Source organism: Nylanderia fulva, unplaced genomic scaffold, assembly GCF_048542155.1.
Source record: "Nylanderia fulva isolate GAGA-0341 unplaced genomic scaffold, ASM4854215v1 Scaffold11, whole genome shotgun sequence".
NCBI lineage: Eukaryota > Metazoa > Arthropoda > Insecta > Hymenoptera > Formicidae > Nylanderia > Nylanderia fulva.
Window position 1 is genome coordinate 1206776 of NW_028189302.1, and position 17470 is coordinate 1224245.

The 17470-nt window shown below is 31.3% G+C and overlaps 1 protein-coding gene across 7 annotated transcripts in view; it reads left to right on the top strand.

Annotated features, from left to right (window-relative positions):
• The window catches only part of LOC114945581 (uncharacterized), a 210697-nt gene that overhangs the window by 156370 nt on the left and 36857 nt on the right, over window positions 1-17470 (top strand). For 6 of the 7 annotated variants that reach the window (XM_085486163.1, XM_085486167.1, XM_029321864.2 and 3 more), the window contains one exon: window positions 14595-14654. The exons of the other annotated variant lie outside the window; for it this stretch is intronic. In XM_085486163.1, the coding sequence (XP_085342289.1) occupies window positions 14595-14654 (60 nt within the window). The remainder of the gene's footprint in view (window positions 1-14594; window positions 14655-17470) is intronic. 7 annotated transcript variants of the gene reach the window in all.

The following is a 17470-nucleotide window of genomic DNA, read 5'->3' on the forward strand; positions in this document are numbered from 1 at the left end:
TTCATTTTTATTTCATTTGAAACTGATACTTATGGGATAATTACATATTTTTCATCGTATTCTCCTTTTTCAGTTTTATAATATTTTTCTTTTTTCATATTTTTTTTATTATACGTTTCAAAAATTCTAATATTATATACTTCATACGCTAATTAAAATCTTTTGAAGTTATATACATACATCACTTTGCTTAATTAATTTCCTTTAATGATTATAATTTCACTCTATATTTGACAAGTATATTGATGGCTATATATTAACACATTATTTGAATTTGAAATATTCATATCGCAATTATGTTATTGAATAGATTTGTTTAATAAAGCGAACTCTTTAAAAAAATTAAGGCAGAAACATCAGCATGTTAGCACAAACGCGACAGTTCGCATTTTCGGTATTAGCGTACTATCGTATGTGAGACCTAATTTAAACCTCGTTAATCACAATCTGCCACAATTTACGGCGATTTACAGCTGTTATTAGAATACCGTGACGTCGAATTGTCTTGAAGTCTGCATGACAGACGGAGATTAGCAGCGGCGGTGTGTATAATTCCAAAAGATTTTAATTAGTAATTAGTATCAAGTATGTAACGTACTCGATTTTTTTCGCTTTATTTAAATCTAAAATTATTTTGAAAACTTTTGTATTATTTATTATTTTCCATTTTATTTATTTTATTCATTATTTAAATTTATTTGATAGAAAAATTGTTTTAGGATTTGATAAAGGAAGGAATACAAAATCCATATTCCAAAATAAGACGTGAAGAAATAAAATGCAGAAAAATTATTCGTGCAGAATAAATTAAATATATTCATTAAAGAAGAAATTTATTAAAATTTTTGAAATGTATGAAAAAAATGTTCAATTGTCGATGGACGAAATTTCCCACCTCGCAAGGCATCAGTCTTTCGATCTCGATGCATCGAATATTTTTCGCCGTCGTCGAAAAAACAGCTCGATTGTTTCTACGAGTTTTTCTCGTCCTGGAATAAGTCGGCTCCATTACTTCGCCGCGTGAAGCACTTTTCCTCTCTCTACCCTTCTTCTGCGCGAAATACAGTCCCGTAATTCCCCCTCGGGTCCATGGAAAACCACCCCCATGGGCGACATGTTGGTATACGCGTCCCTGTTAATGGCCTCCTCGTTCTCCAACGTACGTGCGGCGAAACGGTCGCTGGAAAACGTGTCTGCACACTATCACGGTAATTCGAACGTAAAGGTACCCGGGAAATAAGGTACGTGTAAAATAGTGCGCGAATCGATTATTGTTGCTGTGGCAATTTTTCGCGCGAAAAATCTCACCGGAGTGGATCCTCAATTTTTCCAGCTGCAGGGTGTCCAGTAGACTCAAAATTCCCTGACTTTTTCAAGACCAGAAATTTATTTTTCTCCTGATTTTTTGGGATTATTTTTCCCATATATGTATATAATTTGCACATATCGGAAGTTAAAAAAAAAAACAAAAATTTAAATCAATTCGAAACAAACGTGTCACTATAAACTATTTAAATGATCACCTTTTTTATTTATATTATATCAAATTTTATTTTTAATATATTTTAACAAATTATAATACATATATTTTAATATATTTAATGGTATCTAATATCACAATAAAAATTTCAAATAAAACATTTTTAATAAAATTAATGTATTAATTTTTAATTAAAAAATGAATTAAAATGAAGTTCTTGAACAATATTATAATTCTTGAGCAATGTTATAATATATTTTGAAATATATAATACATTGAAATAAAATAACACGACGATGAAAATATAAATGAACAGACACGCTGTAGATGAATCGTTTTTAAACAATACAGAAAATTAGCGTGTTGGGAGTCAAGAAAAAGTTTATATTTATTTAATAAAAAAATTCAAATTATTGAGACTAATGTAGAAAAATGTGAAGAAATCCAAATAAATAGTAAAATCTCTTGACTTTTCCCTGATAATTAGAATACCGTGACGTCGAATTGTCTTGAAGTCTGCCAATGACAGATTTAATTAGTATCAAGTATGTAATGTACTCAACTTTTTTCGCTTTATTTAAATTTAAAATTATTTTAAAAACTTTTATTTAATTTATTATTTTCAATTTTATTTATTTCATTTATTATTTAAATTTATTTTATAAAGAAACTGCTTTAGGAAGGAATACAATCCATATTCTAAATTTATATTTATTTAATAAAAATTTCAAATTATTGAAACAAATGTAGAAAAATGTAAAAAAAATCCAGATAAATAATAAAATCTCTTGACTTTTCCCTAACAATTCCAGATTGATCAAATTCCCTGACAATGCCCAAAACTGATCATCAGACCTGGAAATGCAATCGTCTAATGAGAAAGCTAACTTCTTGATTTATCATCTGAATCATCCCGGTTGCGCCATCATGCGCGACAAAACAAGATGCGTGTTAGAGGGGGTCGAAGCGCGATAAAAAAAGGGGGTCCTTTATGCATTCGAGGTGTGGCACGCGACCCCTAACTCTTCCGAGTCGCGACGGACTCATCAATTTCAAATCGCTTTTCTCCCACTTCGACTATCCTCGTTTATTCGCGACACCCCTTATGCATCACTCCCCCTCCCCCTGTTTATCATCTGGCTGGGGGTGCAATTGCAGCACCCTAGCCTTCTGCTTAACCCTCTTCTTCTTCTGACGGCAGTTTTTTTCGCGAGATTAATTAGTGCATTCGATTGTCGCGATGGATCGACTTAGTTCGTACATATATAATAAAAAAAAATTTGTTGACTTGATTAAACCTTTTAACTAAATTTTTTACTATTTTGTTAATTGAAGATATATTAGTATTTAAAAGTCAATATTACACTGTAAAAAAATATGTAATATATTACACAAAAATATGTAAAATTACATAAATAATAAATGTAAAATTACATGATAAATAATGAAAAGGTAAAGATTTCTATTATTTATTGTGTAATTTTACACTTATTATTTATGTAATTTTACATATTTTTGTAGTAATATATTACATATTTTTTTACAGTGTATATACGCTTGTTAGATTTTATTTAAATATTTTCATATGTTTAATTAACAAAATAATATTTAGTTGAAAAGTTTAGTCAAGTTAATAAATGAATTTTTTAGTGCAGGGTATTTGTTATAAAATATATGTTGAGTGAGGCAATTTGAATATTTTTTTGGAAACCTTTAGATCTATCGGTCGTTTGATACGATAAAGAGAGACTTTTGAATATTTATACTTTGAGAGAAAATTGAAAATTAGCGTTAATTTATCCAAATGGCCCCGCTTTAATCCAAGTATTTTAATCCTAGGAAGAATGCATTCGATGCACCGCATGGCATTCAAGACGCCCAAATATCGGAGGCTGCATCGGAGGCTGACGCAGATTCCCCGGAAATGTGTCTCGAAAGAGCATGTAATTAATTACTTTATGCGAGAAAACAAATTATTATCGTGCACGAAACCCTCGGGGTAATAAATTGAAAGGGAAAGAGAGAATTAATCGGTCGATAAATGCACATTTTTTACTCTCTTGATTACGCCGCTATTTTTTTATTTTTACTAGCCCTACACTGAAAAAAATATTTATGTAAAATTACATGATTAAGCTAGGTTTCTTCCGACCCAGCATAATCATGCAATATTGATTCTTATATGGAAGATTACAGATTATATGTAATTTCATATTCTTAAATATTTTCAAGATTAAAAATATTTCACTGAACATGGAATTTGCACATAGGAAATGTTAGTAATGTATAAATGCTATAAAATAATGTTATAAATAAAATGGATAAATACTTATAAAATAAAACTCTAATAAAGTAAAAATAGTAAATTTAAAATTACATATGATTTTTGCATAAAAATAGTAATTTTACCTATATTTTACATGTATTTTTACATTAATATGTATTTTCACTTTAAAACAAATGGAGAAAAAATTACAGTGATAAACAACTAACTTTTCCAGTTATGTACTAGTAATTTCCATGTAAAAGTACATGGATTTTTTTCAGTGTATGAATAAAAAAATGTCATATTACATCATTAATTACAGGATTATACATATTTATTATTTAATGTTAATTCGACATAATTCAGGGTATCTAGTGGTCAGGGAAATCTGGAAAACCGGGCATTTTTTTTTGTCAGGAAATTTTACTATTCATCTGGATTTTTACACCATTATTCTACATTTGTCTCAATCATTTGAAATTTTTTATGAAATAAATATAAACTTTTTTTTTACTCCCAGCACGCTTAAAAAAATTGATATAAATAAAAAAGGTGATTATTTAAATAGCAGATCGTACAATTGATTTAATTTTTGTTTTAACTTCCGTATCTTTTCATCGTTGACAAAAATATCTCAAGGATTTCATGATTTAACATTTAATTGATTTAATATACGCAAAAATCAGGCAAATTTTTTTCATCGAGTCTACAGAACACCATATCAATCTTCCGTCCGGAAAAAAATTTATTCCCCATAATTTCTTTCAAAAATTATCAAAACTTGAAAATGTTGAAAATTCTAAGAGAGCAACTCGCGAATGGAGGAGATGAGCGTTTAAGTATCTTCTCGCACATAACTCGGTTTGTTTCTAACGCCTGCTTTCGACTTATCGAGTTATCATTAAATGTGCGTTGCGAAAGTGCTCTGGGGGTAGCGAAAAGCGAAGAGACAGACTCTCTCCCAACCCTTCCGTTCGGGTGGAGCAACTCTCATAATAAGAAAGAAGGCTCGCAACCACCACCATCGGCGCTGCCACCCCCGTCGGTCCGAATCGGCGGGGGTTCGTTGGACAAGGCGGTCGCTATGGAAACGGAAGATCAAGTGGGTTACCAGCGTGGCTCGCCCGGCGGACTGAGGCGCAAAGGGTGGCTGTGCGCGCCCGGGGTGGGTTGATTTCTTCATAACGGCCGCCATTATCGCGCCCTCCGACTGCGCCTCCGCTTCCTCATTATGTCCCGGGGCGGAGAGAGGAATATTCTTGTTTCAAAAATAATCGCCGCCGACCAACGCTCGCGAATGGCGCCGTTTGTAATTGGAAAAAGTCTCGGCTCGCGTATATATGGTACGCCAACTTTCCTCCCTCTTTTTCTTCTCCCAGCCGGTTTCTTTCCTCTTCCGCTTGAAAAGTTTCGAATTTAAAGGCCCGTCTAACCTGTGGATTTTTTCAGAACGCGGGTAAAATCTCTCTTGCAACTGAATGTTACGTAATTCGAGAGAATTAAGAGTCTTCTTATTTCTCTTAGATTATAATCTAAAAATAATATGATATATATATAATAATAAATATTTATTTATAATTATGGAAAGCAAAATTTGTATAGATGTAAATGTTGAAAAATATTTTGGAAAATCGATGCCTCCCCCGAAATGCATATAGCTTCGTGCTGAGAATATGGTATTCGTCGCCGAAATAAGGGGGTTGAATCGAAGATCGCAGGATCACGTATGCGATGGCACCGTCCAATCGGCTCTCGGCGCGAGTACTTCGCCGCGATTTCTCATCACTATTCACGCGGACGTTGCAGGACGGCATCAGGTATGATTTTCTGCGGTGGCCGGCGCCGTCGGTCGACCGGAAACGTGGTTTCCATATCGGGTTATCGGCGTCGGGGGGTGGCGATGCATACATATCGCCCGCAGCGCGCGAGGTTCTCAAAAATTGATGAGAGGGACTGGACCGCCGCCACGCGCGGGAAACTAGAGATGTATCCAGGTGCCGCCGGCATTTCGTATTCATGATCCGCGACGGAGACGGGATGGCGATGCTCTGGACCGAGGGGAGGAAAATAAATATAGGGAAAAATCGCGCAAGTATCGCATAGGGACGCGAGTCAACAATACGTCGCATATGTCATTCGCTCAGGATCATTTTTTTTAGCGCAGAGTGTCCAGCAAACGCAATGAAAAAAAAAAATTCCCTCGCTTTTTCAGATTTTCCAAGACCAGAAAATTTTTTTCCTGACCTTTTAGTATTATTATAGTCAATATACAATAGTCATATTATAGTCGATATGCAAATAGTCATAGTCAAATATATAATAGTCATGTTATAGTGAACATAAAATAGTCATATTATAGTCAGTATATAATAGTCAAATTATAGTCGATATGCAAATAGTCATAGTCGAATATATAATAGTCATATTATAGTCAATATGAAATAGTCATATTATAGTCAGTATATAATAATCAAATTATAGTCAATATGCAAATAGTAATAGTCAAATATATAATAGTCATATTATAGTCAATATGAAATAGTCATATATAGTCAATATATAATAATCGAATTATAGTCGATATGCAAATAGTCATAGTCAAATATATAATAGTCATATTATAGTCAATATGAAATAGTCATATTATAGTCAATATATAATAGTCATATATACAATCAGTATATAATAGTCAAATTATATATTTTTCAAATATATAATTTGCATATATCTATATGATAAATCAATTAAATGTTTAATTATCACGGAAAAAAATATTTGACTTAACAAAATCTGCAGTCGAATACGTGCAAATAAATATCAATGTAATAAGAACTAAATATTTAATTTAATTGCAATGCCAATGTTATAAGAACTAAGTATTTTGTTAAAAACAAAATATTTAGTTCTTATTTACATTAATATTTATTTGCATGTATTTGACCGCAAATTTTGTTAAGTGCAATGATTTTTTTTCAGTGATTAAATCCTTGAGATATTTTCGTCAACAATGAAATGGTTTGGAAGTTAAAAAACAAAAATTTAAATTAATTATACAATCTGCATTATGTACGATAATCGAAACAAACGTGCCACTATTTAAATGATTACCTTTTTTATTTATATTATATCAAAGTTTATTTTTAATATATTTTAACAAATTATAACACATAATATCACAATAAAATTTTTAAATAAAACATTTTTAATAAAATTAATGTATTAATTTTTAATAAAAAAATGAATTAAAATGAAGTTCTTGAACAATATTTTAATTCTTGAGCAGTGTTATAACATATTTTTAAATATATATCTAATACATTAAAATAAAATAACACGACGATGAAAATATAAATTAACGAACACGCTGTAGATAAATCGATTTTTAACAACACAGAAAATTAACGTGTTGGGAGTCAAGAAAAAATTTACATTTATTTAATAAAAAATTTCAAATTATTAAAACACTCTGTAGCAGGTTGAATATCAAATATTGCATCTTTACCGAAATTTTTCACTCCCGCGTATTGATTAGATATACATATGAAAGTGAATGCAAAAGTTAATTTATTTTAAGTTCCTCCATTCTGTGGCCCATACCTATCTTATTTTTAAAAATTTAATTTACTTTGTGATGATATGTTGCAGCATGAATAATTGCATAAAATCACGATTTATTCTTTAATTAAACACACATAACTGCATGATTTATAATAAATATTATAAGAAACTTTTTATAATAATTTTTATAGTAATATAAATTATTTATTATAAAAGAGTAGTATCTACTCCCTAGAAGAGTTGGGAAAATCGAGAATTTTCTTGGGACTCCAGGAAATGTTTTCGAAAATTGTGTTTTTTATAATTTTATTCTCATTCAACATTTGAGGAACAAATTGTTCATTTTTTAATAATATGTATTTAAATAAATTAGTACATCCTTAGGATGTTATATCTTATATATCTTTAGATGATATATATTTTTTATTATTTTGAAATATATCAATTTTAAATGCTAGAAAAACTGCATAACTGTCTTTGTAATCGAATGAGCAGAAAACATTAGAGACTCACTTATATACCTACTTAATCTGCAATTTTAAACAAAAATACTTGGAAGATCCGGGAATATTCTCAGAGAATTTGTTGACAAGATTTTGAGATAGATATCCTATATAATAAATCATTATAAAAAAATTATATTTATTATAAAAGCACCGAGTTAATGTGTGTTTAATTAAAAGACAGTTATTTTAGCTTCATCGTTTCAATGATATGTACATATATGTATATATAAAAGACAAAATTACACATGACAAGATTGGCGAAGTTGTGCGCAGCGTCCCTGTCGGGAAGCCGCATCCATTAAACCGGAGTGCGGTTAAACTACCGCAAAGCACTGAAATGTCAGCATTAATATTGCAACCGTCTCTTGCAACCGCCGACCGGCGCGGCGGTCGCTCTTCTATGCTTATTATACTTATTGTATCGTGCCCCGCGGGCTTAAATATTAAAATCTCGTTTCCCCGTCTGCGGCAACCTATAGATATATACACCGGCCACGCGTCGGATTGATCGCGAGTTTTATTAATCGGACTCGCCCCCAAGAATAACTTTGAGCGACTCTTATATCGACGAGAATCGAACTCTCGATCTGAAAAATCGATTTACAAAAATTATTTAAGCACAAGATGCGGCTTCGACATTTTTTCTCCACATGTGTGTTTAATTTTATTTTATGATTATTAATATAACATTTTTTATTTAATTTTATCTCTTATTAATTATATTATATATTTTGTTAATATAATTATATTTTATTATTATATATTATAATATATTATATATTATAATATACATATAATAATATATAATATTATATATTTTATATATTATAATATATTATATATTATAATATACATATAATAATATATAATATTATATATTTTATATATTATAATATATTATATATTATATATTATAATATAATATATTACATTATAATATATTTTATTAATTATATTTTTTAAATTTCCTTTGCACAAAAAGTTCCTCTCTTCGAGAATGTGAACTCTCATTTATTCCATCGCACACATTTCACGGATCATCGATACGGGGGGGACTAATCACAGCCGATTCGCGCCCGAGAGAGATTCATCCGATCGATAAAAATCGGCCTCCGGCGAAAACGAGATCATAATCGCGTAATAATAATAATAATAATAATAATAATAATGACAGGCTCTCTCGGACATGCTTCCGTCTTCGCGGATCGAAGACGGGCACCTGTCCGCGGTATATCGGCTTACAGGTGTCACGTGTGCACATACGTCATACGGAGAATGGGATCGCCTCTTGATGGGTGTGTTGCCCGTCACGAAAAGCACCGCGCTTGCACGAGAAGACTCATATAGAAGGCCAGGCTTCTGTGCCCTTTATGAATACCCGAGACGCGGAGAATATTTGGGGCGATAGCCGCAGACACGCGATTCAACGTCGGACGTGTCGAATTAATAAGTGAAAAAGTGAGCGCCGACAATGCCGTGACGTACTTCAGAATTGATGCCCGGCCGCGGAAATCTCGGCATTGATCGCTCGAGGAATCGGGAAAGAAAGAGAGAGAGAGAGGATGTATTTTATTCGTGCCCGAGCGAATTTTCCAAGAGCGAGTAAAATATAAAAAATATATAAAATATATGTAAAATATATTTTAAAAATATATAAAGCTTGCGAGAGATTTAATCCTTCTATTGAAACGATATCCTACTTTAAATGTTAAAAATGTCGGAAATTTTGCTCCGAAACGAAATACAAAGGGTCTTTTGTATTCGGAAATAAAATTCCTAAAATATAACGAGAAAGAATGTTCGATACTCAGAAACTGCTATAAAGAATTTATCACAATGCAATATGTGTTGTCCTGTTTAGTACGTTGATAAAAAAGTAAAAAATCATCCATTGATACAAGAGTTAATATTTACACAGCTGAATATAGATTGAATAATAAAAAGAAATAAATAATAAAAAAAGCTTATTTAGCACATTTTTATCTTATGACGAATTTTTTTCTCGCGAAGCTGGAGATCGCGATCAGATTTTTTTTATATGGATAGACAGGATGTCTAGCGGTCAGGAAATCTTAAAAATCTGGAATTGTCAGGGAAAAGTCAGGAAATGTTACTATTTATCTGGATTTTTTCTACATTTGTCTCAATAATTTAAAATTTTTTATTAAATAAATATAAACTGTTCCTTGATTCCCAGCACGCTAATTTTCTGTTGTTAAAAGTCGATTCATCCATAGCGTGTTTGTTAATTTATATTTTCATCGTTGTTTTATTTTATTTCAATATATTAGGTATATATTTCAAAATATATTATAACATTGCTCAAGAATTATAATATTGTTCAAGAACTTCATTTTAATTCATTTTTTTATTAAAAATTAATACATTAATTTTATTAAAAATGTTTTATTTGAAAATTTTATTGTGATATTAGATATCAATCAATATATTAAAATATATGTATTATAATTTGTTAAAATATATTAAAAATAAAATTTGATATAATATAAATAAAAAAGGTGATCATTTAAATAGTGACATGTTTATTTCGATGATCGTACGTAATGCAGATTATATAATTGATTTAAATTTTTATTTTTTCAACTTTCGAACCTTTTCATTGTTGACAAAAATATCTCAAGGATTTCATGATTTAACATTTAATTTATTTATCATATAGATATATATTTGGAAAAAATTATACTAAAAAGTCAGGGAAAAAATAAATTTCTGGTCTTGGAAAATCTGCAAAAGTCAGGGAATTTTTTTCATTGAGTCTGCTGGACACTCTGATAGAAATGATTCGTGATTAATATATGAATATAGGCGTAATTTTCATTTTTTCATGAAGGGAAATAGAGAAGAAAGGAGAAAGCGCGAGTATATGGGACTACACACTCGTCGCGTGATACGTGCAATGAGATAAAAAAAAAGTGCATGTGCAAACCGTAACTTCTTTATGATCCTCCGGAGAGTCGCCGAACGAGTGGAAAAGGCGCATCGTCGTACTTATCCCCGTTCATTCCTATTTAAAGGCGGCGACCGGCTCTTCGACAGTCGGTATTTCATTTTGATAAATTGTCGTACCTGCTGACGTTTACCATTAAACGAGAATTTTGCGAGACTCTCGATATAAAAGAATCGCGCGCGAGGGCAGAGAAAAGTCGATCTCGATACGTCAAGATATGTTTAAAAAAATCTGTTTATTTTTATATTTTATATGGACAAAATAAATTTGCACACACACATAGAAATATAATCGCTCGTGAGAGGATCAGAATATCGTTCGTGTTCTTTAATATCAATACTAACAATCGATCGATCGATCGCTATACTGATGAATTATGCATGATACTTTTTTTCTTGTTATACGTATTTTTTTTTAAACTTGCAAGAAAGATTGCTCGAGGCCTTATTACATTTGTGCACGAGGAAAAGTGGAGCCTCGGCACGAGACAAGCTCTAGCTTGGGATTATTTGCGCGAGGTCGCTCTTCATATTTAATGTAAGCGCGTACTACTTTCCAGAAGCAAGTCCTTCGCTCGATAATGAAAACGGTCTCGTCAAGGAACTCGCTTTGTTCAATTTTGCACCGACCTGGATATCTGGAATTGCATGCGAGTGCATAGAGAGCAGACGATAAATATACACAGTGTCCCAAAATTGTTCCTTTAATAATAGATTCTTTATATAATCCGCGGACTTAATTTCTCTACGATTTTACTATACATCTTTGTAATGAAATTATTAAATTTTACTTGAAATCGAAAACTGATGAACCTGGCTTTATTATTCACGTAACTTTCTCAAATTCATTATAAGCCTTCTTTTATTCAATTGTTTATTAATTTCTTGATATTTTTAAGGCTAAGAAAAAATGGAAATTTTGTATATAGTGTATCTAAATAAGTGCGAAAAATTTTAGGAGATGATTCTTTGTCGAATATTAAGGGCGATTTCTTATATAAACATATAGAGAGAAAAGTTACACTTAATTTTTTATTAATTTTAAATATTAATAAATATCCTTTTTATTAGTGAAAAATATTCACCAAGTTTCATTTTTTAATTTATCTGAAATTCGAGAAATGGGGATTTTGATAAGAAACCTTCCTTAATTTTCAGCAGAGAATCGTGTTCTAAAATTTTTTGCTTTTAGATACACCCTGTATAAACAATTTATACGCGAGGACACATCATTATATCACTGTCAGACAATTAAACGCTTGTTGTGCGCACCTTGAAGAATAATGAAAAAAAGTCTAAATATACATATCGGTCAGCTGGATTTATCGCGCGAATAAAACCCGCTAATCTTTCAATACGCTGGTAATGCGAGAGTCACGGAATCCTTACTTATCGTCCCTTTTACTCCGGAACTATCTATGTGCTACGTGGTCGTTACTCCGGCTACTACTATTTTCCACACAGTGGACACGTATATCCGCCCATATTTGTGGCGGGTTATCCGCGGCAGGAGTAAATGTATTGAAATGTCGTCCCGGGCACAAATACGACATACGAAGTAACAGGAGAGGAGAGAAGAGCGGAAGGAGGGAAAGGTGGGATTATCTGAATACAGTCGTTTCAGGGGTGAGTTGCGACCCCCCAGGGGGCAGTAGGTGGTCGCGCGCCCCTGGAGTCTCCGCCGGACCCCACAAACTTGTCCCTCCTCGCCGAGGTGACGTATGACGGTCATCCTCGCACCGAATTACCACCATCTTCTCTGGAAGAGAGAAGGCTAGGGTTCACAAATAGATTATTTGAATATCGATCGATCGGCCCCTCCGATTTTCAGGAAATTGCGATTCCTTTAACAGAATTCGACCATCCCAAAGTCTTATTGGGTTGACAGAGTGTCTACACTTTCTTGTTAGAATTTACCCTAAAAATCATGGTAATCGTGGGACAATGTGGTATTGGAAGAATTTTATAAGAGTTTCTCTAATTAATATTTACTACACTAAAAATATTAATATCTACCATAATAAGATATGAAATGTGTACCGAATTACCACCATCTTCTCTGGAAGAGAGAAGGCTAGGGGTCACAAATAGATTATTTGAATATCGATCGATCGGCCCCTCCGATTTTCAGGAAATTGCGATTCCTTTAACAGAATTTGACCACCCCAAAGTCTGATTGGGTTGACAGAGTGTCTACACTTTCTTGTTAGAATTTACCCTAAAAATTATTGTAATCGTGGGACAATGTGATATTGGAAGAATTTTATAAGAGTTTCTCTAATTAATATTTACTACACTAAAAATAGTAATATCTACCATAATAAGATGTGAAATATGTTCCGAATAAAATATGTACCGAATTACCACCATCTTCTCTGGAAGAGAGAAGGCTAGGGTTCACAAATAAGATTATTTGAATATCGATCGATCGGCCCGTCCGATTTTCAGGAAATTGCGATTCCTTTAACAGAATTCGACCACCCCAAAGTCTGATTGGGTTGACAGGGTGTCTACACTTTCTTATTAGAATTTACCCTAAAAATTATGGTAATTGTGAGACAATGTGGTATTGGAAGAATTTTATAAGAATTTCTCTAATTAATATTTACTACACTAAAAACACTAATATCTATCACAATAAGATATAAAATATGTCCGATTAATTTTATTATACACATAATACAATTTACTATGTACGTATTAATATTTTTATTGTGGTAAATATTTATTAATCAGAGAAATTCTGATAAAATTCTTCTAATATTGTATTGTCCCACAATTAACATGATTTTCAGGTTAAATTCTAAGAGAAAATTCTCTCCGTGTAGCGGTCAGGGAAATCTGGAAAACCGACCATTGTCAGGGAATTTTATAAATATGGAATTGTCAGAGAAAAAGTCAGAAAATTTTACTATTTATCTGAATTTTTTCACATTACTCTACATTTGTTTCAATAATTTGAAATTTTTGATTAAATAAATATAAACGTTTCCTTGACTCTTAGCATGCTAATGATTTAATATTTAATTGATTTATCTTGTAGATGTATGCAAATTATATATTTGGAAAAAATAATACCTACTAAAAAGTCTAAATAAGTCTAAATAATACTAAAGGGATCAAATTAATTTCTAGTCTTGGAAAATCTGAAAAAATCAGGGAATTTTTTTCATTGAGTCTGCTAGACACCCTGGTTGTTGACCCCCTGGTTTTAATCAGGGCGTAGATGTGGGTTTCGAGAGACAAGACTGTATAGAGAGAGGCGAGTTGCTTATAGCTGTGCTTCGATAGCAAAATAAATTTCCCATATACGCGATTTGCGAGCAATAAATCCGAATTCGGAGAGTTTGATTTTATTGAAATGATAATGAATACAGCAAGAGATACGCATTATTTGGCCTGTATCCGATTATCTCTTTTGGCTTCTCTCGTGCCGCCTTGTGTACTTGTACGTGTTCTCTTTCTCCTCTTGCTCTATATATATATATATATATATATATATATATTCTTTTATAATTCTCTAATAAAATCAACGAAGACGAGAGAAGCTCAAAAGTATAAATCAATGTCTTCGTTATCCTCTTTTCTTCTCTGGGGGAAAAAAAATAAAAATAAAGGAGAAATACACATACAAGTAACCCTAATATAATTAAGATAAAACCGTACAATGTATATAAGAGCGCGCTCGGCAATTTAAACGAAACAACAACAAGCATTTGGTATCGCATCATTCTTACGGGAAACGAACGATTTTCCTCCCGATCGGCTTATAGCGGCGGTGTCACTAACGAGAGCCTTGTTGCGCTTTTTGTTGCAGGCAGCGACGCGCTTGGACGAATCGATAAGGAGGAGCCAGCCTCGCCAGAATCCATACAAGGTGAGTTACAGAGTTTCATCGCTCGCGCCGTTCTCGTATATACGTACGTTCTTCATGCGATTAACGTATCGATGCGTCTGACCTTCGCCTTCACATCCGACATAAATTAGATTGTAGAAAATAAATAATGAATAATAATAAAAAATAATTAATAATTAATAATAACAATAAATAATAAAATATCTTGCTCCGAGCTGTCAATTTCTACCGGTTCTTATTTAAGGTCCTTTGAACTTAAATTATTTTACATGATACTAATTTATGATAAATTAGATTATAGAAAATAAATAATGAATAATAATAGAAAATAATAAATCAATAATAATAAATAACAATAAATAATAAAATATCTTAAAATATCCGATAAAATATCTTGTTTCGAGCTGTCAATTTCTACTGAATCTTATTTAAGGTCCTTTGGACTTAAATTATTTTGCATGATACTAATTTATGATAAATTAGATTATAGAAAATAAATAATGAATAATAATAGAAAATAATAAATCAATAATAATAAATAACAATAAATAATAAAATATCTTAAAATATCCGATAAAATATCTTGTTTCGAGCTGTCAATTTCTACTGAATCTTATTTAAGGTCCTTTGGACTTAAATTATTTTACATGATACTAATTTATAATAAATTAGATTATAGAAAATAAATAATGAATAATAATAAAAAATAATCAATAATTAATAATAACAATAAATAATAAAATATCATGTTTTGAGCTATCAATTTCTATCGAATCTTATTTAAGGTTCTTTGCGGACTTAAATTATTTTGTGGTAGATATTAATATTATTTATTTATGATAAATATTAATCAGAGAATCTCTTGGAAAATTATTCCAATACTATATCACATCCCACGATTACCATAATTTTTTCAGAGTAAATTCTAAGAGAAAATACACTTTGTGTAAGAGATGGCAGTTTGGATTGCGTAAATACGAAATAGATCTCAACATTGCTTCAATTTCATCAGCATAACATTGTTACATCTTTGAGATTTCGTTACCTTCCGAATCTTTTCTTTTTCCTTCCAGTTTCCATGGAAACGTCCGTTAACTCTTTCCACGTAAAATATGTCATAAAACCAATTACGTTTAGCAAATCTCGCCATCTCGGCGTTGCACGTTTTATTATTTACCTGGACAAAGTATTTTACAACCAAGCCTTTTACCTTCATTATCTGTCAACGATGTGCATTCGTCATGAGGATTTAGATTTTTCGTCAGAAAATAAAAAGATTATTAAAAGATTGCAGATTATCCACAAAGTTGTAGATGTTGTTCACAAATCGTTGACGATTTTTTGCAAAATTTAATCTTTTCTTTTCTTCGAATCTTTTACGATTTTTTTTTTTTTTTTTTTTTTTTTTTTACTAAGCGAAACGAAGACGAATTTTCGAACACTAAAATTACAAATGATCAACTCTCACACGACATCCGCTAAACGTAACCAAAAAGGAGAAATATTGCAAATTTCTAGTGTTGCACATCGCGTGGGAAAATTTCGGTCGGAGCTGCGTGACTATTATAGCAAACAGAAATTGGGGAAACCGTGCCTATTATATTTAGTATAATTTGTCTATAGATACCATTTGTATATAAAACAAAAGTTTATTCACGTAACATTTTTTCAATTTTATCTCCATATCAAATAAATCATAATTATATATTTCTATTATAACGATGTTATAAAATTCAATCCAAAAATTAGATCAATTAAACCGAGTCCGAATATTTTTTCTCGCAGAACATAGACGTCTGTCGTAAGTGCGTATTAACATAATGTATCGTCTAAAATACATATATAGCACACATATCCGTTGTTTGGATTCTCTTGCGTGTTGGACAAAAACAAACTTTTGTATAATAAAGCTAATGAGGAGAATCGTTACAGTTCCATGAACGTGCGTTTCGAGAACGAACTCGAAGAGGGTGTCACGCGTCACGAGATCTGACGTGTATCGTCGTTCGCAGAAGACGCGCGATAATGAGGAGGATGACAGAATATAACGAATGCCGCCAAATAGCTGCATCTGCAAAACTGAGAAATCTCCTCGATGTTAAAACTATAGCGTGCAATTCTACAAATAGAATTAGCATTGTCAGGAATGCTTCTTTCGACCTGACATTATTAGTGTATCTAATTATCTGTCCTAATATCAGGGTTGCGGAAGTTAATGATTTTTTTTTTAATAAGTTAAGTTAAAGGTAGTTGCTTATAAAATTAATTTAGTTAATTATTCGAATTTTATCAATTTTTTTAGTGTGTTAATCGGCTTCGAACATTTTATGTCTCCGCTCGCATGACGGCTTAATAAGAGATAATGGCGCGCAATAAATTTAAAGTTTTTTCTTAATTAATTTAGCATATTTTTATATATTAAAAATATTAATATATTTAAAATATATTTTTAATATATAAAAATATTTAATATATAAAAATTTTTAATATATAAAAATATGCTAAATTAATTAAGAAAAAACTTTAAATTTATTGCGCGCTATTATCTCTTATTAAGCCGTCATGCGAGCGGAGACATAAAATGTTCAAAGCCGATTAACACACTAAAAAAATTGATAAAATTCGAATAATTAACTAAATTAATTTTATAAGCAACTAATTTTAAGTTAATATATTTAATTCTTAAATTTTGAATTCATATTTAATTATGAATTTAATAATTAAACATTATTAATATTAATTTAATAAAAAGAATTAACTATACATGCGCCGTAATTAAAGGATGAAAGGTCCCAAAGATTCGAGGTTGGAATCTGTCGACAAAACGATAGATTTAA